The sequence below is a fragment of the Hippoglossus hippoglossus genome, chromosome 22 (genome assembly GCF_009819705.1).
Source record: "Hippoglossus hippoglossus isolate fHipHip1 chromosome 22, fHipHip1.pri, whole genome shotgun sequence".
Lineage (NCBI taxonomy): Eukaryota > Metazoa > Chordata > Actinopteri > Pleuronectiformes > Pleuronectidae > Hippoglossus > Hippoglossus hippoglossus.
The window spans coordinates 12,562,066-12,586,419 of NC_047172.1; the positions used below are offsets into that span (position 1 = coordinate 12,562,066).

The 24,354-nt window shown below is 41.5% G+C and overlaps 4 protein-coding genes across 7 annotated transcripts in view; 2 read left to right on the forward strand and 2 right to left on the reverse strand.

Annotated features, from left to right (window-relative positions):
* The window catches only part of evla (Enah/Vasp-like a), a 38,597-nt gene extending 36,205 nt beyond the window's left edge, over positions 1 to 2,392 (forward strand). For all 3 annotated transcript variants that reach the window (XM_034576824.1, XM_034576823.1, XM_034576825.1), the window contains exons 10-14: positions 4 to 43; positions 279 to 339; positions 602 to 659; positions 768 to 825; positions 1,074 to 2,392. In XM_034576824.1, the coding sequence (XP_034432715.1) occupies positions 4 to 43; positions 279 to 339; positions 602 to 659; positions 768 to 825; positions 1,074 to 1,111 (255 nt within the window). In that variant the 3' untranslated portion in view covers positions 1,112 to 2,392. The remainder of the gene's footprint in view (positions 1 to 3; positions 44 to 278; positions 340 to 601; positions 660 to 767; positions 826 to 1,073) is intronic.
* Positions 2,237 to 8,616, reverse strand: degs2 (delta(4)-desaturase, sphingolipid 2). The gene is made up of 3 exons (XM_034576830.1): positions 8,438 to 8,616; positions 4,906 to 5,648; positions 2,237 to 4,040 (listed from the first exon to the last, which is right to left on the reverse strand). Exons 1-3 carry the CDS (start codon positions 8,517 to 8,519, stop codon positions 3,897 to 3,899), a joined length of 969 nt encoding a protein of 322 aa, XP_034432721.1. The 5' UTR covers positions 8,520 to 8,616; the 3' UTR covers positions 2,237 to 3,896.
* Positions 8,617 to 10,093: 1,477 nt separating this feature from the next.
* yy1a (YY1 transcription factor a) lies at positions 10,094 to 17,000 on the forward strand. The gene is made up of 5 exons (XM_034576829.1): positions 10,094 to 10,810; positions 12,329 to 12,479; positions 12,786 to 12,846; positions 14,323 to 14,481; positions 14,634 to 17,000. Exons 1-5 carry the CDS (start codon positions 10,324 to 10,326, stop codon positions 14,814 to 14,816), a joined length of 1,041 nt encoding a protein of 346 aa, XP_034432720.1. The 5' UTR covers positions 10,094 to 10,323; the 3' UTR covers positions 14,817 to 17,000.
* tpp1 (tripeptidyl peptidase I) lies at positions 15,858 to 23,511 on the reverse strand. 2 transcript variants are annotated; one of them, XM_034576826.1, is made up of 13 exons: positions 23,146 to 23,511; positions 22,660 to 22,737; positions 21,753 to 21,892; positions 21,496 to 21,646; positions 20,576 to 20,697; positions 20,282 to 20,445; positions 19,982 to 20,180; positions 19,698 to 19,886; positions 18,660 to 18,732; positions 18,360 to 18,480; positions 18,121 to 18,282; positions 17,870 to 17,995; positions 15,858 to 17,298 (listed from the first exon to the last, which is right to left on the reverse strand). In XM_034576826.1, the coding sequence occupies exons 1-13, from the start codon at positions 23,217 to 23,219 to the stop codon at positions 17,158 to 17,160; spliced, it is 1,740 nt and encodes a 579-aa protein (XP_034432717.1). In that variant the 5' UTR covers positions 23,220 to 23,511; the 3' UTR covers positions 15,858 to 17,157. The 2 variants fall into 2 exon arrangements, with proteins under 2 accessions (XP_034432717.1, XP_034432719.1); XM_034576828.1 differs by having other exon boundaries at positions 22,660 to 22,734; positions 23,146 to 23,205.
* Between the last annotated feature and the right edge of the window lie 843 nt (positions 23,512 to 24,354).

Sequence of the window (24,354 nt, forward strand, 5' to 3'; positions counted from 1 at the left end):
CAGGATGACTCCAGTGGTCGGGGGCCTGGTCAGAACTCAACAGGTACAGACCAATTCTTCCATCCAGATAATTATATATATATTTACAACAAATTAGATTGGCAACTTTCACACACTCCTAAACATGTCAGATTTCTTTTCACATCAAGAGCCATGAATTCTTCTCTTAGAAATCAATGAAAATGTTGAAAAACGTCCTATCTCATAGTGTGAGAGAAAGTGAAAAAGAATTCCTGTATCCACCTCCTCATCTCATTTCTTCCTCCTCTCCTCTCTAGATGCTGTGAAGAAGCCATGGGAACGATCCAACTCTGCAGAAAAGTCCTCACTGGTGTCCAGGTCTGCAAATAAGAGGAGGAGCGAGGGGAGAAAGACAGATCGTATAATAAATCGATGATATATAACAGACAGGGACCATCTGGCATTAACCATAGGGATATATATCAGAATAAATCTCATCCTTTGCACTTCACGCACTAGGATGTTATCAGTATTGATTTTACGGGAAGGGTCAAAACTGTGTTAACTTTTAACAACAGTGCACCTCCCTTAAATACACAGTCTTATAATAGTTTTGTGTTTGTGTGTGTGTGTGTTGCAGGGTGAGACCCATTGGCAGCACGAGTGAATCAGACACAGAGTTTGACAGGATGAAACAGGTCAGTGTAATTCTCCTCTGTGTCGTTACATGAATGTTTTATGGGTTTTGTAAACTTAAATGATTTTAACACACCCTGTAAAACTCACAGGCAGGTTTTGTTTTGCAGGAAATCTTGGACGAAGTTGTACGCGAATTGCATAAGGTGAAAGACGAAATCATAAATGGTGAGCATTGTAAAGCACCCAGTAGCTCAGTATCTAGTAGCACGCAGCCTGTTAAATCTTTTATCTCTGCCAGACACCAGTGTTTACAACTCATTGGCAATAGTATCTTATTCTTTCACTTGAATTCTCATATAAATAAATGAGCTGACATCAATTATATGAACAAACCAAATGGCTTACCCAGGCAAAGCTTCTCTTTATGCTGCAGAAATCCTCCTCCTCCTAAACGCTGCGTTCTTTCCTTCCAGCCATCAGACAAGAAATCGGCAGAATCAGTACGTCCTAATCTCATCTGAGCCGCAGTCGGAGGAGAGCGAGAGGAGGAGCGAGAGGAGGACGGACATGCAGATGCACAGACACGAGGACCAAGGAATGTTCTCTCAACGTTTCTGTGAGCTTGCGATGCCACGATGCAAGTTGCAGAGATGTTGCGCCAACATTGGAGTCTGCTGGACAGCGAAAAACGGAAAGGGAAAAAAAAACGGCGATGAGCGAGAAAGGATTGACGAGAGGAGGTCACGAGAAATGGACGGATAAAGAATGACGACAGGACTGATGAACTAAACAGAGGATTGAAAGATGAACTGAAAGACAAGCGGAGGGATTGACGGACGTTAGTGCTGGGTTCGGTGTTGTGTCCTCTCTGTGCACCTACGATAGACTCAGTCAGCCCAGTGTTGCAACTCTTTGTTCTCTGTTCAGTCTTAAGAAGAAAATATTTTTGTTTTCTAAGTTTTTACTGTTTTATTATTTAAAAACTGTGGTGATAATGATGATGCTGTGGACGACAATGAGTATTTTAATGATATTATAGAAGGAGAAAGGAATCTTGCACACCATTTATGTCAGCCTTTTATATTTTCTATTTTATTTTTATTTTTTGGATTCGTCCCTAAGTATTTGATGATAAAAAGCACAATATGGGCGAAGCGGTGCTGCAGACTCACCTGGCCTCAACTGGCGTATTAAAAAAAACTGGCTTTTTATGACTTTGTTCATACTGATGTTGTGTGTCCAACCTTTTCTCTCCAGAGGTAATGGAAAACATGTTAATGTGTGAACGACAATTAGCCACTTAAATTACCTCCTCCTTCCACGTTCGACGTTTTACGAACGAGCAAAACGATTTTTCTGGCGAATAATCGAATAACTCTTGCTCTACAACTCCAGTGGGACGGAGGAACACGCTCGTCTCAGATGATCGAGATCATTGAAACTTGGGGATCGTTCACAGAACAGGCCAACAACTGTAAATGTGCCACCTAGTTTTACCTAGATATAAAACAATGTAGTGCTAGGGTATCTTATTAGTCATTCTATGCTTTGTGAACCGACCAAGTATGCATGAAATCTCTATCGATTCATTTTTTTATATTTATTTGGTTTGACGAATAGAGAAAAAGAATTAAAAAAAGAAAATAAAAATACAAACGGTGGTACATTTATTACAGTGGTTTGTTTCCATGAAGATTCCCCCTGTCTATATATGAGATGTTGAACTTGATAATGGTAGCAATGTGAAAAAAAAACAAAGGGGGGGGAGTGTGCTGGCAATATGCAAATCTTGGATAGAAATGACTGTGCAGAAAGTGACTGTTGGCCCGTGTGATGGTAGCTACATGTGTCTTTGCAGGAAGGATTCTGTTGATTATGGGTTGTTTGCATTTTATCCACTCTGTCCGCTCTCAATACGTTCTGATTTAAAAAGCTGGAAGTAAATTCATTCAAACAGAAAACAAGACGTGTCCGACATCTACGCAATATCCTGCTGTGTGTGTGTGTGTGTGTGTGGATCATGTACAAATAATAGAAAAGTTTACATCTGAAGTTCAGACACATGACGAATCAACCACAAACAATCATCTTCATATAAGGATATTTTACTGTTTTATATATCTTACAGTCATTTAAATAGAAACATCAGATCATTGTTATCAATCACAACACGTAGACAATAAAGTTTATACAGTGCATGGACAAAAAAAGCTTTAATAAGTCTGTCTGAGGAGCTGATGCCTCAGTCGCTGGTAAATCAGTGGAAAAAGTGCAACACTCCAAAGTAATTTAATGTGGTCTTCTCTGAACTTACTGGAAATATAGAAAGTGCACAAGTGATCACAAGAAGAACCTCGGCATATTTCAGTTCATTCACCAGCCGCGACAGTCTCCAAAACAAACACTTAAAACTCTTCGAACTTGATTTTATTTTGTATTGTACGTTGTTTCTGATTTTTTTTCTCCATTTAATGTACATAGAATCAAACCATTCACAGTAGAATTGGGCGTCACTGGAGAAAAGGTTCTTCTTACTGAAAGGTAAGTTTCAATGCTCGTTTTCCACCTCAGCACCGTTCTGCGTGTTGGAAGTGAAATTAGATTTGGTGGAGTGAGTCTTTTAATTCCCACGTGCGGAGATGGTTGAAGGGGCCTGATGTAACGCTGCCGGGCAGGAGAGGAACTGACAGAGGTAGTGACAGCTCTGTAAAACTGCTTGAGAATAAACACGACCTTTGTCTTAACAGAAATGAGAAATGTTAACCTTCCATATATTATATTACACTGAATAAACATTGTTTACCAACTGTAAAGAGAAATACTTCAGTTTCAAACACACAGACAGTTATTTTTTAATGGTATTTGTATAACTTTACTTTTACTTTGAAGAAAGATAGAAATTAATTTGAGTGTATACAGGTATGTTTTTAAGTTGGTAAACAATTAGATTTTTTTCAGTTTATTATCATATATCTTCCTCAGTGTCGTCTGGACACAAGAAAATATCATTGTCGTGACAACGGGGCCAGCTCTTTATTGAAGGTAAAAAAAGTCTGAATAAATAACCGAGCACTGGCTGTGCGTGCTGATCTCCAATGACTGTATGTATGCAACTGATATGTGCACATTAGTTCCATATCGTGACATACAGGGCTAATTTAAGATGAGAATGCCCAACAGATCACATGAATACATACAGTCACAACCACACTACATGGAAAAAGCTTTAAACTAGAGAATTTCATTGCGGTCCTTCTTTTCTTTTAAACAATTGAACTTCACATTCAGTCACAGATCTACCCCTGCTTGCTCAGCTTGTACTCCCGCTTGATTCTGGCGTAGGGGCCGATGCTGTCATCGAACACAAAGTCCCATAATACCCGGGTCCAGGAAGTGTGTTGAGGCAGGCAGTCGTAATACTCTGCAGCGATGCTCTTGACCTGCATATAACAAACACATGAGAGTAAATATGTTTGTCTCTAGTAGCATTACATAAAAAATACTGGACAGATTACCATGACATTTGGTGAAAAGATGTGGGTCGTGTAAGAACCTTTTTCCACTGTCTCAAACATTGTTCAACCTTTCCCTTGATTTCGCAGAGAATAATTCACGGATCTAGATGAAATAATCCAGCACATCTAGCATCAAAGTGGTGCAGATCCAAAATAAATAAAAATCTAGATTTAGTAAATCTAGATGTGATTTGGGCCTTGTCGGAGGTGTGCACTGCTCTGTGGCATTTTAGTTCAACTTCACAGCTTATTTCACCAAGAAATCAGATATAGACGGAAGAGCTGACTGAGGCAGACATTTTACTGCTTTGTTGAGCAGGAGCTTTTTACGTATATTTTTCTGTGTAATTAAAAAATATATATCACTGGATTTTATAAAAGTCGTTTTTTTCTAAACGCAGAAAAACGTTTACAGCAACATCACCTCTGTCAGGAACAAAAATAACTCATCAATATGAACATTGATTTCCAAACTTCCTGGATTAGTTGAATCCCCTCATGCTCGAGTGGTTCTCCTGAGTCAGCAGTTAATCAGTTACAAAACCTCGGTTTTCATTTGATAAATATCTGCAGTCGATAGAAAAGAATGTGACATGTGGCGTTGGCTGATACCTTTTTTTGTGTTTAGCCTCTGACAGAAAGGAGAGGCCTGTCTTATCTGCTAACGCCTGGGGGAGATGTTGTGTTGTAACGCTGGACTAATTATAGCCTCAGGGTGGAGGAAACAAATGGCCACGGTTGACCTGTTAGAAATGTACAGTCAGGATTTATCACAGTAGCATGGTCTCACCTGAGGTAGTTTACTGCCAGGTATGCTGGGGAAGTCATGGTGCTCCATGTGATAGCCCACATTGAAGGTGATCAAATTCAGTGCTCCATAGTAGGAATAGGTCTCGTGTCCCTTCAGGAACATGTAATGCTCAGCTATGAAATGTCCAGAGAATGGATGCAGTCCCATACCCAGGATGGATCCTGCAATGAGGTAAACGATGGGCTTCACCCCCCATAGATAATAGATGATTAAATCTGTCACGAGCTGGACCACCGCGTTCTGGATCTCCAGCTGACCCACTGGTTTAGGATTGACCACCAACGGTCGCAGGGCGTAAAAAAGCGGCTGGAGGAAGAGCCACACAACCTTCCTGGCCGGGGTGCAGAAGAACCATCCCTCTAAGTCCGTGGGGATGTCCACGTCCAGCTGGTCGCCTCCCAGATAGCGGTGGTGGTCGATGTGATACTTCTTGAAGGAGGCGGAGTAGGGCAGGCCGATGGGCAGGTTGGCCCACATGGCGAACCAGCGGTTCCACTTGGCCAGCTTGTTGCCGAAGGCCACATTGTGAGAGATGTCGTGGATGGCTAGAGTCAGGGAGTGGTTGATGCAGCCCCCGAAGGCGTAAGCCCAGAAGAAGATCCACTTCCAGGACAGGGTGTGGACCAGGTAGCAGGCCAGGAGCTGGGTTAGGACCATGCCTGATACTACCCACTTCAGCTGGGGGTCCGGACCCATCAGGGACTTGATCTCTGGATATTTGGCTGAGGAGAGAGGCAGGAAGAAAGAGAGATGAAATGGGGCATGGTTGGAGAGTCAGAAATAATCTAAAAAGAAGGAAGTATTCAGAGTAATTAAAAGGTTCAGAGAAAAGGTAGAGGGTTGAAAAGAAGAAGGCAGTAGAAGGACCAAATTAAAAAAGGGGGAAGTGATGTCAAGGGCACTTATAAATTAAAGGAAACAAAGTATCCATCATACAGCAGAGAAAGTTGTTTACCAGTCGTTTACGAATGGATTTTAAACACTTGATCTCATTCATTTCACCGTGTCGCACCATGTCTCGATACTATGAATCTCAAAACAACACAGTCAAGTGTGCTGTGAGGTGCGAGTGCTTCTCCTGGGAGGAGCCTGCTGACAAAAGTCACTTTTAATTGGCAGAGGTGTTGTTTTGCTGAGGGAAACGAATCTCGGGGAGATACGAGGTCAAAAGATCTTTACAACACAATCTGCTCATACAGGATGTGTTCTGAAGAGATTTGGTGCAGTTGGTCAGAATCGTCCAAAATACAGGATCACAGGTGACGAGTCACTCCCAGCATGCCTCAGAGGAACAATAGCATCCACCAAAGATGATAACACATGCAAATATGCTTCAGCCACTTGTACAGTATATGACCCTAGCAACTGAAAGGTTAGGGTCACCTGAGGTTATTTAGTTTAAGTTTTACAACATATAAGACAATACTGGCTGGGACAACACCAGTTTTTTATTCTGCAGTAATATTTGATCTCATGCGTCAGTTACGTCATTTTCATGAGTTGCACTTTCTCTGGCATCGGAGGCGCAGCCCACACAACTGTAAAGTTAAATCAATAACCAGACACCATAAAGGAAATTGTTCAAACTGCTTAAAGCCACAGAGCAGAACATGCTGTACAGCCATCACTGGATTTCAACATCACTGTCCCAGAGAAGACAATTCATTTCATTCACTGTAACCGTACTGTACCACACTCAGGTTTCAGCCTTAAGTGTCAACCAGCAACCATCTGAGATTCAGCTGCACCCTACGAGTCAAAACGTCCATTAAAATATGAAGCTAAAGTTTTTCTAGAAAAGCTTAACGAGATCGATCCTAACGCAATGTAGTGAGAACCAAATCATTTTCCATGGCAGGATACTCGAGTAGAGCCGACACCTACACACTCACCATACAAGGAGCCATTCACTACATGACACCGCCTGTCAATCAAAACAGGGCACATCATCATGCTAAAGGGAATGACCTTCGTCATTCTCGCCTCTGAGGGGTGAGGCAGAGGGTGATTAAAACAAAAATACTCTTTAATAATTCAAGGCTCGGTGGCGTCAAACCTCCCTTCACCCTCTTTCACACCAGAGCAGTCATGGACAAAGCCGGGATCAAATATACATCAACAGCTTTAGAAAGTGTTTATACTGAATTACATGATGGATCAGATAGTAAAAAGTGCCGTTTTTTCCATAGGGATTTCATATCCTTCAAGTGAAGTGAGAAAATATGAAGGATGATAATATAAATATCCTGATCCAGATCCCCTGACTCTTAACAAAGCCTCTCTCCTAACTTGATGCATGACATTGTGTCTCTATGTTTGTCATGAGTGGGGGGGTGAGTCTTGTTACCTAGCGAGCCCAGAGGCATTGTCAGCTGCACCTGCTATCAACAGAAAGTCACACAGAGAGTATAGGGGAGAGCAGACAACAGGGGCTGGGGGGCTCGTTTACACAAAAGCCAACAGGTTCAGGCCTTGTGTGAAACATTTCAAGCAACAGAGACGGAGACACTACACCTGAAATAATAATGACCCCTAAACGTTGACTTAACTCAATTACGTCTTAAATTTCCATGTAATTTTATTACACAAGTTCAATGTAAAGGGTCAGATTGAATCAAGAGTTTTACATCATGTTGAGTTGGTCAAATAACTCCAGAAATATTTGATTAAATAAAATTAAACTCCTACATAAAACTTATGTTTATTTACAAGTTTAACTTTGACCTTAAACTGGTGTTTAATGTATATATTTATGTATACGTTTGATTAAATAAACTTGAGCTTTCACATGTAACTTGTGATTCATGTTTATTTATGTACAAGTTTGATTTCATAAACTTAAACTTAAACATAAAATGTGTTTAATGTAAATATTTACGTCTACATCTAATTTTATTTCATCCAATCACTCGAGTTATTTGATATGAACATGAAATGTGCTCAACATGAAATGTGACCCTTCACATTGAACTTGTGTAACATGGAAATTTAATATGTAATGAAATTCATAAAATCAACGTTTGAAGCATGATTATTTTTCAATGTGTCTCTCTTTCTAATGGGAAGAGAAATAAATAAATAAATAAAAAACATGAAAATACTAATGCAATGAAGTTAATGGACATTCTCCCGTACTGTTATCTTAAATCTTTGAAATATAAATTGATTAACATCCTATTTTTCACACTTTTGGTTTAAAAATGTACTGTTCATTCAGAATTGTTCTACTTGCACTACTAGTATTTCTACTTGTGAATATGTAACTCCCATTGATGTGTGTGTGGGATTTATTCCACTGTGTGTTATCTTCCAGTTTCTGCTCTTCCCTAGAGTCCATTGTGGACTGAGGTTTCTTTAACCAACGGCTAGTAAACAGGTTTAACCGGCTGCGATCTTATAGTGACACACGCGCGCTCACACACACACTTCAACTTACTACACTAACTAGGCAGAAACTCAGGAGGTTTCTCTCTTCTCTCAGGGATGTTGGGTCTTTGCATCATGTTCTTACCCAGTATCTCTTTTCTCCTGGACGTGTGCGGCTGATCGTTGTAGACCCATTCAAAGTCCCCTCTTCCACCTGTCTTCCCCATGGCTTCTCCTCCGTGAAGGTGTGTGTGTGTGTGTCTGTGAGAGTGTGTGTGAGGCTCTGCGGCGCTGTGTCATCAAACCGGCACAGTATCGGGGCCACACCCACTCGCACTGGCTGCAAGGGTGAAGGTGTGTAAAGGTGTGATAATCAGCCCCGCCCCTCCGTGTGACAAGAGGGAGGTACAGGTGAGTGTGCACCTGCTGACAATGCGTGTGTGTGCGTGCGCCTGTGTGTGCGTGCAGCCCTCAGGTGTGTGTACTCTCTGCATCTGTACGTTATTTCAACAGGACCTATCACTATACATTTATGCTCGGAGGAAATTGAAAAAGTACTATTGAAGAAAAGAAAATACTATTGACAAGATCAATAAGTTCTGTTGTTGTGTTTTTTTTTTTATCAGTATCCAGCACAGATACTGTTTGCTATGTATTTAAACTATGTAAGATATGTTAAATATCAGTGGAGTTAGTAAGTGACACCAGTTATTAACTGTCCCCTTTACAACCACAAATACTGTGAAGGACCTGCTATGACGGCTTACTTTCACAAATGTGTAGTGTCTCTTCAGGATAAGAACTTCATTTCTAAACCCTCTAATTAGTATTGATTAGAGTTGGCCAATGGAACAACACAAGTCATTATAGCAATATGACTTTCATCAATAGCTGTACACAAAAAGATTAAATATCTATCAATATATTGCTTATGCTTTGTGAAAGCACAGTGAGGAGGTATAACACATAATTGATCTCATTTATAATAAGTTTTTGTCATTTAAAACCACATCTTTCAATCAGGGTCAAAGATCAGTCTTTAAATTTAACAGAAATAATAATGTGAATAATCATGATAATTATCTAATTCTGCTGATACAAACAATTTCATCTTAATAGAAGTTTTGGTTATGCTGTCCAGTCCTAACAGTTACTGAGATTTATAATGGTGCATGTTCAAATATCTTCCTTTCAAAAATGTTGTATGTGTACCATGTACTCCAATTTGCTGTCTCAATTTGTGCAAACTACACGTTTGCACATTTGACAAATACCAAAAATTAACAATATTTTCCGTCAACCCCACAGAACATGAACTTGGTGGGCAGGAATACGCCGAGTCAGGAAACTGCAGCATGATTTCTGTCCATACCGCCCAGCCCTAGAATTGATCAATCGATTTTATTCTAAAAAAAAAGAGGCCAAGAAGTTGCTTGTTCGTGTTTGTTTTTTTACTGTATTTCTCCACATGATAATATAAATTAAATATAATCAGTTTTTGACATTTCTGTTCACTGTAAAACAGCAATATAAACATTGTTGCATTTGAATTATTATCGCACTTTATTGCTTTTTTATAAACAAAACAATTAATGAACTGACTTAAAAAATATTTTGTAAAATAAAAAAAACACCTTCAGTTACAATTCTATATTCATGGTTTTAAAAATAAAGAAGCTGACACGTTGGGAAAGACTCAGCTGCAATGGTTTATCTTTATTTACATCACTTTAAGTTTTCAGACATGTTATTTTGAAGCAATAATATATTATTATGATTAATGTGACCATGTGAAAATCTTGATTTTTACCTCATAAATAAATAAATAACATGTATTTCTCCCTTTGACTTCCTGCTCAGCTTAACAGGAGCTCTCTGGTCCAAACCACGCGAGACTTGATATGTGGAGCAGTGTGGCGACGAGAGTTGAGAGGAGCGGAGTTGTTGACGGAGAGGGAGGAGGAAGGCTGAGAGGAGAAGACACACTGGAAACAAAACAGCACTTAAACAGGAGGAAACACCAAAATAAACATGGCGTCGGGGGACACCCTGTACATAGAGACCGACGGGTCGGAGATGCCTGCGGAAATAGTGGAACTACACGAAATCGAAGTAGAGACAATCGAGACAACAATAGTTGGAGATGACTGCGAACACCAGCCGATGATCGCGTTACAGCCGCTGGACGATCCGGACTCGATGCACCAGCACCAGGAGGTGATTTTAGTGCAAACCAGGGAGGAGGTGGTGGGAGAGGACGACTCCGAGATGCACACGGAGGACGGCTACGAGGACCAGATCCTCATCCCGGTGCCCGCCGCGGAGGAGGACTACATCGAGCAGACGCTGGTCACTGTGGCCGGGAAGAGCTCGGGCCGAATGAAGAGGGCTGGCAGCGGGAAGAAAGCGGGCAAAAAGAGCTACCTGAGCGGGGGAGAGATGGGCCGAAAGTGGGAGCAGAAGCAGGTCCAGATCAAGACTCTGGAGGGGGAGTTTTCCGTCACTATGTGGTCATCGGGTAAGTTCAGAGTCCGGAGTGAATTCCTGCTTCGCTTTGTTCGCAGCGTGTTCGCCGGGCGACGAGGCCCGGCCGGGGCCTTGTGCTCCGCCAAAGTGCGGACGATTCCCCCGCTCCGAACCACTTAAAACCTCATTTGCAATGTTTTTGTTTTTATGGGAAGCCATGTTTTATGTGTCGATGGGCGCCGCCATATTTCCCCGGTCGAGAAAGTATGGCGGCCCGAAAAAATGGCGTTTATTTGGCCGACGAAGATGGCGGCGAGTGTGGGAGCGGGTGCAGCTGGATCCGCGAGGAGGAGGCCGCTGTGGCGCAGTTCACTTCAACTGAGCGGCCCGAGGTGCTGCCTTCAGGAACCGCTCATACTTCTCACCACCGAGGCAGTGAACGCACCACAGCTTGTTTTATTTATAAAAGTATGATTAACTCAAGTTAAGCGGAGGATGTGTTTAAACTTAGTGCTGTTCTTCAGCCTTGGGAAATATTATATAATTCTGATGAGGTGTATATACACAAAGTATTTATTCTTTGTTTTAATTATTATATCTGTGGCTATATAAAACACAGCGCCATTTAAAATGTGTCAAATTAATATTCATTTAAAAAAAATATAAACTCATATTTTTTTATTTATTTACAGTTTTATTTAATATAACACATTTCATACACAGAGGTAGAGTTTAAAACAATTTCAAGCAATTCAAGAAATGTAAATGCGTAAAATAAAAGGGTTAAAGAGATTTTTTTACCAAAGATTAAGTTGTGTATAAAATAAATACTAAGTGAAGGGAGAAAAATGTGTAAATTTCTAACATAAAAATAGAATGAAATACGATGATAAAAAAGTTTTAATCTGGTTTTATGACTGCAATGGATGAAGCATTGCTAAGAACATCAGGCAGTTTGTTCAAGCGCTGTGTTGCATAATGACTAAAAGCTGCTTCTCCGTGTTTGGATACCTGAGCAGATCAAGTCCCAGTGATATCAGACGTCTCACTGTACAGATGGGTGGTGTCAATTAAAAGCAGACATGTCAAAACAAAGTATGTGACAAAGAAAATGATTACAATCTCCTGGTCCTTAGCTATTGAGATTTATACGTACGAATTATATACTGAACCAGATATGATTACGTTTACATCTCCATATTTTGTCTTATTAGGTGTGAAGTAAACAAAGTTTTTAAGAAACAACACATTTGGTGGCTATGTTTACAATGTGTGTTTTAATACATATTTTTTATTAACTATTTATGCTTGAGGTTTACTCGTTTTGTATGAACACTGTTTAGTGTTTGATTGGTTTTGCCTTATTACTTTTGAGAATCTTTCAGATAGAATAATTTTAATAAATCAAAAAGTGACCTGTCCTGTCAAAACTTAAATGTTCAGTTTTTTTTTTATACCAGTAGTAAAATGGTACCAGTAAAGGGTGATCTTAACAAATTGGTGACGTGATAAGACATTTAACTCTAAATGTATTTAATAAGTTTCTTCTGGATCTGTCCCTCTCATTCAGACGACAAGAAGGACATAGACCATGAAGAACAAATCGCAGGAGAGAACTCGCCTCCAGATTATTCAGAGTACATGACAGGGAAGAAGCTTCCTCCAGGAGGCATCCCAGGCATCGACCTGTCGGACCCCAAACAGCTGGCAGAGTTTGCACGGTACGTTTATGTTCCCTCAAGGCATATTCACTGGGCTGTATGAATAATAATAATTATTCAAATAAGTTTTTCATAACAGAAATTAAGACTAAGCACTAAAGGCCAGTGAAAGGAATTTTGTTGTGAAACGGGTACAAAAGTAAGATAAGTAATTCATTCGATTAAACCAACAAATGTTGCAACATTTCAAACGGTAGATGTTTTTTCCAAGTGACTTAACTAAATGTTAACATGTATGTTTTTCAGGAATTTTGACAATTGTGTCAATCATCATCCATAACATTGTCATGTTTACTTCTTTTGCAGAATGAAGCCAAGAAAAGTAAAAGAAGACGATGCACCCAGGACGATAGCTTGTCCACACAAAGTGAGTGCAGTGTTGTTTATTATGGGTGCCAAGTGGTCGGCACCCCTAGGTCAATGCATTGCATATTGTTATTATGAGTGCCTAGGGGTGAAATGCAGATTTGAGAGATTTGTCACTCTCAAATCTCTCAGACCTGTGCTTATATCCGCCACGAGAAATCGAGGAATTATTTCCAAAACAGATTCCCATTGAGTCTCATGTTAATTTTGACGTAAATTTCTGGAAAGATTAAAACTAAAATCCTAAATCGCTCCCACGGCCCCATTTCTTAGCTCTCACCAGTAAGAAATATATCTGTTTGTTTAAAGTCTTGTGATTCTCAAAATGTTTTCATTTTGCAGATAGGACTTATAGTTTTTGAGTAACAAGCATTTGTTTGCGGAGAGCGCTAGAGTGGAGATATATATCTGCTCCATTGAGTCCCATGTTAATTTTCGGAGTTCATTTTTGGAATTAGAGCTACGTTTCTAAATTGCTCGCACAGCCTCATTTTTTTACTTTAACCTATGATATAGATATCTGCTTGTTCGTCAAAGTCCTGTGATTCTCACGGTGTTTTCATTTCACAGATAGGAGTTATAGATTTTGAATTAGAGCATTTTGTTCACGACATTCAGATTTCTCACTCGCTCTCTGTCACAGGTGCGGTCGTTAGTGAAGATACACACGCAGAGGATGGGCCAATGGGGGAAAGGGAGATAGAGATCTTTATATTAACTACTTGAAAGGTGTTGATCAACAGTATATGTAGTGAGGTGGGTAGAGCAGAGGGACAGCGACTCAGAGGTCGTGAGTTCAAGTCCGGGTGAGGGCAGAACCTTAACATTGATTTTTCTTTGTCTGATGATTTTGAACAACAATGTGATTGGATCAGTGGTTGAGACGCTGACTCAGTGATCCACTGGTCGTGAGTTCAAAACCCACTGAAGCCAAAAATTACTTTTGAACTGATATATTATTGTGTATGCAGTGATAGCGCCACCTACTGGTCAGTGTGAAAATGAAGTTTGAGCAATCTGTCCCAAAATTCTGTCACATGATCAGAGTCAACACCTGATCAAGTCAAGGCTATCACTATCACTGCATACACAGTGATAGTGATAGTGCCACCTAGTGGTCAGTGTGAAAATGAAGTTTGAGCAATCGGTCCCAAATTGCACACACTTTCTCTCTCTCACCCCCCCCAAAAAAAACAGAGTCTGTCTGGAGCCGGCAGCAAGCAAGGCACCCATTCGAAATTTCTCGGCAGGAGGAATTTTCTAGTTATATATGGTGTTGATCAATTTAATTTTAAATACAAAACAGCAGCTCACTCTTGTATGTGATTATTATTGGTTATTATGTTGAGTACATGCATGTATTCGTTCGTTAGTGTAAGGAGCATATCGGCATGTATAGCTTTCTACACTGACATCAACACATATCAAGTGAACATGTCCCGAGGGATTAGTTCTATCCGTTTTATCCCCCTCTCAGGGATGTACCAAGATGTTCAGGGACAACTCAGCGATGAGGAAGCACTTGCATACCCACGGGCCTCGTGTGCACGTCTGTGCCGAATGTGGCAAAGCCTTTGTGGAGAGTTCAAAACTGAAGAGGCATCAACTTGTACACACAGGAGAGAAACCTTTCCAGGTGAGTTCCTTCAATTTGTGAATGCAGGTTAAGCTGCCTAACCTTAAGCTGCTTATGCTGTTTGTAAAAATCTTGTTATAACCATCTCAAATACAGCATACAATGGAAAAGTGATACCAGAAGCGTTAACTCTCTTTCCCTCTCTTCTCCAGTGCACATTTGAGGGCTGTGGCAAACGCTTCTCTCTGGACTTTAACTTGCGCACACATGTGCGTATTCACACTGGAGATCGGCCGTATGTGTGCCCGTTTGACGGCTGCAACAAAAAATTTGCCCAGTCAACCAACCTGAAGTCTCACATCCTCACACACGCCAAAGCCAAAAACAACCAGTGAACCAGGCTCACGGCGAGCACACACCAGAGGATCTGACCTGCAACTCTGCTCCTTGACAGACTGACTAATGTCCCGTGGCCTGCTTTATGACATAAGAAGTCCCCTTTTGTATCGTCCCCAGGTAAAGGTTTGAACTGAGAAATGACCTTTTCTCAAACTTTTTGATATACACATGGAGGGTTTGAACAAGATACTTGTGAGAATCCCGACTCCCTCAGGCCTCCTGCTCGACCACGGCGCTACCTGGATGGATCAATCTACGGTTTTCTTCTTGTGAAGATGTTAATTCATGGATCTGCACCTAAAAACTTATTTATACCTTAACACAACCAGATAAAAAGGTTTTTGCAATACAAGTCAAATTTGCATCGATCCTTAGCAATGACACCTTTTCAATTTTGTACTCCTCCCTGAGTGTGCATATTGTACACTGTTTGACATAAGCTCTGTGGTAATGTGTGTAGTAAGAGTGTCCCGGTTTGTTTTACCTGCCCCTTTTCCCTTCGTGTGTGTGTGTGTGTGTGTGTGTGTGCGTGTGTGTTTCAAGGGTGGACTGGGTGGTCTTTGCATATTTTCGTTTTGTACGCAATATCAGAATCATGTAGATAATAGCCATGTAATTTTCAATAGTCATCACTGATTAAAAATGTTTTTCCCCCTTGCACTACCAATACAAAAAGCTTTATTTGTCCTGTCACAACCATAGACTGTATAAGGGTCACAATAAGATCTCAAACCTAAACTATAATTCATAATATATTCAACTATTTTAGTAGCAGCAGAGTTTAGAGACAAATCCTGCAGTGTTTTTTAAGGACCTGTGGTAGTGATATTGGAATAAGGAATGATTCCCTTTTCAAAAAGGCTTTAAACTATTTATACAATAAGAATTCAACATTTTAAACAAACCTGAGTCAATAGTCTGATCTGATTTACAGTTAAATATTGACAGAATGTGTGGCCTGTATTTGATGTTGTACCAATTATCTCACTTCACATTTCCTCTTTTTGTAAATGGAAAACAAAACAAGGAAGCGGAGACGTATTCTCAAATCTTTATTTCTTCAGTGTTCTGCAAATATACAGTTGATATTTAACACATTTTAAAACAGGTTTAGCAGCTTGAAAGTGACGTCTGGATGAATTTAAACACACTGTCACCTTAATTCTTTCTAGAAACTGGAGGGAACCTCACAAGTTGCATTGAAATGTTTCCTTTTAAATTGAATCATTTAATTTCTGATCAAACATCCTTCAGGCATCTGGTAGAAAAACTCCAGATCAGCTTTTACACACTTGACTCAGGATCAACTGACATGTACAAGTAAAAATCCATCTTTAATAAATTCATTCATTCTCAAATAAGAGCACAGTCCGTCTCCCACATTTAAAAACATCTCATTTCAGGATTAAAAGATTTGTTTAAATGAGTGCAACGATGCTGGTGGGCAGAACTTCTGAATCATTAGAACCCACATGTTACAGTGCAGTTTGTAGCCATAAACAAGTCAAAGTAAAATCGAGTTTTAAAAAAGGTCCTGTAAGTCCTAACATGAAGTATGATCCGTTTACAGTGCAAATACAACAGTGACTTTTTTAGAATTGCATGCAGACCTATCCATTTAGTGAAATGACGTTTGAAACTGGCTTATCCCTGCAGAGTAACATGGCAAAACAGATTTTACACGTTTTAGCCGTAACTAAAAAACAAATCTGTCTATTTATATGAAAAATCCTTGATCTGGTGAAATCATTGCATCAGTTATTTATAGATTTGATTGACATCAAACACACAACACTGTCTTAATCCAAAAAAAAAAAAAGCTTAAGTATCTAAAAGGAACCTGATTTAATTTGATCATCGTTTTTTTTTTAAAAATGGCATCCAGCAGAAAACCTCCCATTGCTGAGAATCTAGTAGCATGAATTTAAAGCCTAAGATTGTTGTGAACAAGCATCTGCCTGCAGGTTTGTTTCACTGAGAAATCTGGGTCAGTTAAAATGCACTCAACAGCAGAAACTGCAGTGAAGCTATACAAAAACTAAACTAACACTCACATCCCTGACCTAAAAATGTCCAAGGTAACAGCTTTAAGCCTTTTGAGGAAAATGAATACACTGTTGCAGGAGTTGTGTATCCTTAAATTAAAAAAAATTAAATCCTTAAAGTGATAATGATTATTTTTAAAAACAACCTTAAGTGAGAAAAATGGCAAAAGAGGCAAGGGTCCAAAGTGATAGGCGTAGTTTCCCTCAGTTACACCCTGCAGTCTTTGGCATCAGGCACCTGGTCAAGAGTCAGGATGTGAGTCCAGTACCTGCTCTCATGAACTGCACGTGTTCACTCAGCCAGCAGGGCAGCCAGCAGTGCAGGGTAGTTTGGCGTCCCCCAGCCTGTAACGGGGTCCCACGATGGAGCAGCACAGAAACCTTGCCCCTGAACCTGCTCATCCAGGCAGCCCAGGTGACAGCCTTCAGTCACCTGGAGATAAGACAGCACAACACGTAGAGACCAAACCATGAGCACAAAATGTGCCACAAAAAAGGTTCTCATCTTTTAAACAAAATGCGTCAAATGTCCGTATTTGTGCAAGTCTTCTGAAAGCTTACGGATTTGGATGAAACAGACGAAAAGGAGCATTACCACCAGAGATTGTGTGGGGCAGTGTAGCCAGTAATTCAAGTGAGACGACTGTACGACACGAGGAAGGAATTTCAACAATGGCTTAACATTTAAGGAGCTCAGGGAGACAGTCGCTTTTTCCTCTTTCCTCTTTCCGAGGAACATTATCACAACCTCCTCTATGGTCAACATGCTTGTTGTTGTCAGAATGTCTCGACTCTGCCAACATAAAGAACGCACGGAAGTATGTCGGCAGTTACGTCATTTGAAACGGACGCATCTCTTTGTACACAGAGGCAGCAGAAAATGAGCCTTAAGTCCCACTGTAGTGACATTTTCTGTAGCCATGTTATTGCAAAACATTACTGTCTTCCTGTTTTTCATGTAAAATGTGACTTTATATATACACTTTACTACAGTAATAACTTACATCGAAAAGGGCCTGTCCCTTGAGCTTGTAGAGGCGAGGGTTGAGGAAGCCCAGGGCAGGCAGGCCCTTCAGCAGGCGCTGATCATTGATGAGAGACAGCACACCTCCGACCACCGGAGTCGACGCCTGGAGGAGCGATCAACACATGAAGAGACGCGATCAAGTTATGGACACAGCATAGTTACGGCTGTACACATTGAATCTCTCACATTGTCAATTCTCTGTTCTGGAACAGTGTGGTGTGTTCTTACCGAGGTGCCAGACACCCAGGGGACAGGCACTCTGTTGCTGACCACCCAGTAATTATCAGACAGGGCGGCCATGTCTGGATAGGCCCTGCCGCTGGTGTTGTAGTATGACCGAGGGGGAAGGGTTGCTGCTACAGTCTTCAGGTACCCCTCCACTGCACTGACCTGTGGGAACACAAATACACAACATAAACAACACGGCCTGTAAGAGCATAGCATTAAGAGAGCTAATGATCCATTACCTGGTAGTCGGGCATCTTGAAGACGTTGCTGAAGCCTCCTCCACTGATGTAATCGGTGACCTCATATGTGAGCTTGAATGGGTTCTTGAATGAGGTTCCTCCCACTGTAGTAACATACGGGCTGAGAACAACAAACAGAATAGGAAGCATTAGATGTTTGGTGCATTTTAGAAACATTTTCGAGGCAAAATTTTTGTCCAGTTTTTTATTTTCTCAAACTTCATATTATATGTATTTGTAGATTCTGATATGAATAATAAAAAGAAAGTAGAGCAGGTCCAGTTCTAGTAGATGATTTACCTTGAAGCTGGGAAACTGGGCCTGAAGGAGTTTTGTTCTTTACCCAAATGTTTACAGCCAGCACCACTGTCACCTGAACATGACACAATAGCACAGAAATGAGTGATGCAACATTCATCTAATTAGGGCCCTCCCACCTCCGGTGGGAGGACAGACGGACAGACTTTAAAATTTTTTTTTCGTCTGTCTGTATTTTATATTTTTTTGGTCTGTCCATTGCATGTGTTTTGCAGTGTGCAAAGCACATGCAACGCGGAGCCGTGTGCCCGGTCGCTCTCTCCACCAACCGCAACAGGTCCCGAGTTGCGTGTGCTCGGGCCCGTTCAGTGCTACAACGTAGCCCTAGTTGAGTTTGATTACCATTGTGTGTTATGGAAATAGGTAACACAACGCCATCATGGGAGTGAGATGATAAGATAGCAATATAATGGCAAAGCCACAGAAAGGAGACACGTCCCTTTTGTAACATCAGCTGCCTTTGCAGCTTAACATCCTCATATTGTGGTCTAGTACCAGTGTGGTCTACTACCAGTGAAAAGTTCGTAACTGATCTCACTATACGGATGAAAACAAAACTAGACAGTCTACAGTCTAGTAATGAAGCTACATTTAAATTCACTAGATCTGGATTTTTATTGGATTTATTTTTATCATAAATATCAGTCTCCAAAATATGCCTGAATTTTTTCATTAAAATCTATGAAAATCTGTCATTGTTAAAGAAAGTGATAAAAAAAGTTTCCTGGATCTGCCCCAACATTTGAATGGGTTCTTCCCCGACCTAAACCACATCCTTCCACCAGGTTTCATGGTAATCCCTCAAGTTGTTTTTGTGTAAATTTGCTTACAAACAAATCAACAAACAAATGCACAGGGGTACAAACATATCTCCTTGTTGAAGGTAACCAGAAACAACAGCCACTGTAAGATGAGTGACAATATGACACATAATTAGAGTTTTACTCGTTAAAAACTAAAAGTGGTGAACCTGTAGACAAATGAAGGCTTTGTTCTTGCCCCCCCCTACGAATCACTGACCTGAAGCAAAGAGCAGAGAGATCCCCCTGACACCAGCCTTCATGAACTCTGTGTTGATGCGCGTCATGTAGGCAGTAGACAGGCTGTCTTCATCATCACCATAGCTGATCGTGTGAACCCAGGGCAGGTCAGACATGTTGCTGAGCAGGACCATCCACTGTAGGAACGGCTCCTGAGTCTCATGACGGCCTGAGGGAGGAAGATGAAATGTTGATATTTCACTTCCATTACAATTATTCGCTATGAATATGGGACGAGACGCACACGCAGCCTCTCCTACACACCTGGGTTGGTGAAGACCCACGTGGAGATGTTCGCCCCCGTGCTCATGATGTACTCCACATCCAGACTGGCCTCTATGCCGGCCTTGCCTCCTCCCTGGGTGCCGACAACTCGATCCACCTGAGACAGATGCTGGAAGCTTCCTCCAAACATGCTCATGAACTCAGCCAGGTCTGCAGGGTGATAATACTGCTCCAAGAACTAACAGAGACAAACATAAATACCAAAGTTGATGTGAGCTTTATATGTCTGAACCAATTCTTGCACATTTTACACTCGAGCGGAGGATGAGCAGGACTTACCTGAGCTACAGCCTGGCTGTTGTTCTGGCTTGTTCCCACATCAGCTGCTGTGAGGTTATAGCGAGCTCTCAAGATGGCAGGAGTCACTCCCAGGTGGACCCCTCCCATAGGCCGCTGTTTACTGAGGTCCTGTCCTTTGGGAGGGAGGCGATGAAGCCCTCCAACTGTGGAAAGGAAAAGAAGTCAGTCCACCCAGTGATGTTTTCCCTTAATAATAATCACATATCCTGATCCAAATATACAAAGATTGTAGATGACAGACAAACATTTTACAGCTAAAGAAATGATCCTCACCAAAGTCAAGGTGCTGGTGAATATCATTGTGAACAGAGTACGGAGCCGACGACCTCACAAGGGATTGTCCTTCTCTGACGTAACGATGGAACCTGCTTCCTGGAAGCAACGTCTCTGCAACTCTGAATATACAAACCACACATACACCATATCACATATCCACTCCTGCAACATGAACATATCTGTGCGCTTAAGAAACTCATCGGCACATAAAAAAACTGATATGACTCCAAAGCTGCTTTCAGACATGCACTGAACTCCAGACATTCTCCTGAAGTTTTCTGGAGGCGCTGTATGTGATAATGCAAGTGTCATTTGTTCTGTACATTTTCCAGAACTTTTCCTGCCCACCTCCAGGTGAAATATCAGTAAAATGTCCAAGTGAGCCCATGTGAGAATACACCACACAGAAAGTAGATGTCAGATTGGAAAGACAACGAGATTTAAGAGCTTTTGGTGAATTAGGCCAGACGCCGGTGTCAATGTGTTGTAACGAAAACATGTGATTTCGGCAGCGGAATTTATACGTCATGTCCTGCCTCCTCTACCCAGACGCCACCCCTTGTCTGAAAATCTCCAGGAAAACGCTGGAGATTGTCCTGTCTATAATATTCTCCTGCTGCGTTCTTCATATGTGAAAGGCAAGCTCCAGAAAATGTCCAGACCTCATTGTGCAAACATTCTCTTCAGTTCATGTCTGAAAATGCCTTTGGTTTAGGGTAAGAATTGCAGAAGTCTGCAGCTCAAACTTTTTTTGATTTCAACCATTAAACCACAGAAAGAGGAAGAGGAGACGAACACGGCTTCTGCATGATTCACACACACAGGGTGCAGAAGCAGAAAAGGTGCCTTTTTGTCTTGTAACTGTGTCAAGAGCAAGTGAAACATATTGCTAGGTAAGCAGAAAAAAATATGCTTACTCTGCAGTCATCGTGCACTGCAAAAAATCCTGAGTGCTAACGGTCAGGCAGCTTGTAATCCCATGACTCTGCAGCCAGTGACGCACCACCTTGTGGGTCAGTTCAGAAGGACGCACAAGGGAGGAGACTTCCTCCAGGGTGAGATGTTTACCTGTGGAGTCCAGAGCAGAAACTGTCACTCTGTGTGAAGTACAAAAAGAAGATCACATTCATGGGATTTGCTGCATATTATGAAAAACAGACATAGCATTACTGACCATACTGAGCAGAGTCAGGGTCGGACACCAGTCGGAGTTTTTCCTCCAGCAGATGAACGTTCTGCTGCTTCAGGGCAAAGGTCAGCTCCAGCTGCTCTGCAGGATCGACCCGACCGACATGACTCCAGTCCTCGGGAATCCTGAAGAAAGAGGAAAAACATTGAACAATGATCTTTCACTCGGAGCGGCGTCCATGTTTCTCAACAGTGTCACAACAATTCTTTGTCTCCTGATTAGATTCAGCAGCTGAGCAACCTGTTGAACTTAGAGCAGACCACCACTTTGTGGAGATTCTACAGTAAAATGAGGCTTCATGCAGAATTCTCAACCATTAACTGGATCATATAGCTTTAGTTCACACGTTTGCTATTCGCCAACACACAAGTTTTTCTTATTTTATCCAACAGGTTTATAATCCTTCAGTTAATGATATTTACTATTTTTTTTATTTTGTCTGACATTTAGGTGGCTGTGGCTCATGAGGTAGAGCGGGTCTGTCTACTAACCGGAAGGTTGCCAGTTCAATCCCCTTCCCCTTGGACAAGATAAGCAGTGTATGTGATGTGTGACAGAGAAAGCTCTGCACGTTTCATGCACTGTATGAATGGTTGAATGGCACTAATGCACTGTAAAGCACTTTGAGTTGTCATCAAGATAAGAAAAGCACCATTTAAATACAGAACATATCCCATTTCATGTATTCTGTCATACAGTTAATGCTATTGATTTTTATTTTGTCCTGCCCTGAATAATATTCGCAATCTAAAGTCCTCCAGACCAAACATCACTATCTCCTTCATATTGACCTATATTGAACCTTTGTGCATATCTAGAGTGTCTATAAACAAAGAAGGTTTATGGATACAAATCACGACATGACACAGACAAAAGGAAGTTGTTTGCTCACAGGACATCTTGGTCATATTCCAGATATCCACACCAGACCAGTGAGATGAACAACCAGGGGATGGACAGGGTCAAAATGCTGGACGGAAAAACAACATGTTTGTGTTAGAAACCGGTTCATAAGCCGGAAATAGTAAAAACAAAACCTAATTTCAGTGAGTTATAGGGAAACCAAAGGTCTGAGTGAGAGTTAGCAGTTCAAATTAAACGTATTGTTACCACTATACACACACATAGAGACAAAGGTTTTCTCACTCTAACAACAGATAGTCTGTGTTGTTGACAGCAGCTTTAAGGTTGTGTGAACACTGTAACCTGCCATGTTAGCATCAGCAGCTAGTTCTGATCTAGGTCCTCACAAACCGCTGAAACAACATAACGGAAGCTACGTTAAAAGAGTAAAACGCTTCCTGGCTTCCTTTGTTTCCCGAGTGTGTCCAGAGGAAACGATAAGAACAAATAAATCGTGATTAAAACCAACACTCACAGCGCGTTCATCGTGTCCTCTGCTGCCACTGAGCTCAGCTGCTGTGCCTCTGGGGAGGAGGTCGCAGCGGTCATGTGACACGTGCTCACGTGATCTCTGTTTTTGAACACGACCCAAATAGAACTTTATGTGCACAACACATCTTAATCTCTATCTATAAAAATATACACGTTTTTATACAAAGTGAAAACATAAAATATACCATCTATACATTTGACATCTACAAACTTAAAAAACATCTATGAATAAAAAAGATAAATATTATTACATCTGAAAATAGAACTATAAACAGTCTAATCGTAGCCAGATGCGCGCTCCCTCCCTGCCGCTGCGGGGCGCTCTACCTGCTGCAATGGCGCGCCAGTCGTTCGGCGACGTCCGGCGTCTCGTATTTAAGGAGGCGGTCGTGTTTGACTCGCTCTCCTTCCGTTTCCGCTCCTCTCCGGTGGGTCTTGGATAGCGTGGAAGAGCTACTTCTGTATCCGCGGCGGAGTTTGGCGTGTTTGTGCAACAGCCAGCGCCTCCGCCGGGGGACCTTCGGGGTGCAGTGGCGGGTCTGCTTTGTAAGTAACGTTGTCTGCCGTCTCTTGCTTATGTTACCCCAGCTGACTGTTTATGTCATACTACGGCTGGACTCATCTACGGCTGGGGGGGACTCCCACCCTCCGGGTTGCTGTGACTGTGCCTTGGCTTGCAGGGTGGTGCGTATGGCCCCATTATTCACCAAATTCTGTTATGTTGTCATATTAATTATAAAATTTGTTTATTTCGCCTTCCTAGAGGCCCTGCTCCTTCGTCGGCCGTCATTGGCCACCACGCTGCTGTTTTGGCATTTTACTGGAAATTGCACTGTCCTAAACACACCTTTATGAACTGTTGCGGCTGATAAGAGCTCCACAGTTAAAGACTGCCTGGCTCAGGACCAAGGAAGTGTCATTCTTAAAAAGTACTGTTTCATGCACTGTGGCTCTCCACAGTGCATGAAACCGTGTTTATATTGGTTGGTGTTTTGTTGTTTTGTTTTGTTGTTTCAATTCGGACATGTTTTAATTATCCTTTTATTGTTGGTCAGGTGCTGTGGGCCTGAGGCGGCGACCCAATTCCTGGTGGCGGGTGTTTCTTCACAACCCGTTTTGTTGGTTTGCTGTGTCACGGGTGGCGAGTTTATTAATCCTTCCCCTTTTTCTTTGGTTGTCGTCATCGTGGTAA

Bases quoted from the DNA above. Each gene is read 5' to 3' on its own strand.
- yy1a (XM_034576829.1), top strand. From the start codon at position 10,324: ATGGCGTCGGGGGACACCCTGTACATAGAGACCGACGGGTCGGAGATG. The intron at 10,811-12,328 runs GTAAGTTCAGAG...CCTCTCATTCAG, and splicing joins CGTCACTATGTGGTCATCGG to ACGACAAGAAGGACATAGAC. The intron at 14,482-14,633 runs GTGAGTTCCTTC...TCTCTTCTCCAG, and splicing joins CAGGAGAGAAACCTTTCCAG to TGCACATTTGAGGGCTGTGG.
- degs2 (XM_034576830.1), bottom strand. From the start codon at position 8,519: ATGGGGAAGACAGGTGGAAGAGGGGACTTTGAATGGGTCTACAACGAT. The intron at 5,649-8,437 runs GTAAGAACATGA...CTCTCTCCTCAG, and splicing joins CAGGAGAAAAGAGATACTGG to CCAAATATCCAGAGATCAAG. The intron at 4,041-4,905 runs GTGAGACCATGC...TGTTATATGCAG, and splicing joins CTGGCAGTAAACTACCTCAG to GTCAAGAGCATCGCTGCAGA.
- tpp1 (XM_034576826.1), bottom strand. From the start codon at position 23,219: ATGACCGCTGCGACCTCCTCCCCAGAGGCACAGCAGCTGAGCTCAGTG. The intron at 22,738-23,145 runs GTGAGTGTTGGT...TTTTCCGTCCAG, and splicing joins GAGGACACGATGAACGCGCT to CATTTTGACCCTGTCCATCC. The intron at 17,996-18,120 runs GTAAGAACACAC...TCGCTCCTCCAG, and splicing joins CCTGGGTGTCTGGCACCTCG to GCGTCGACTCCGGTGGTCGG.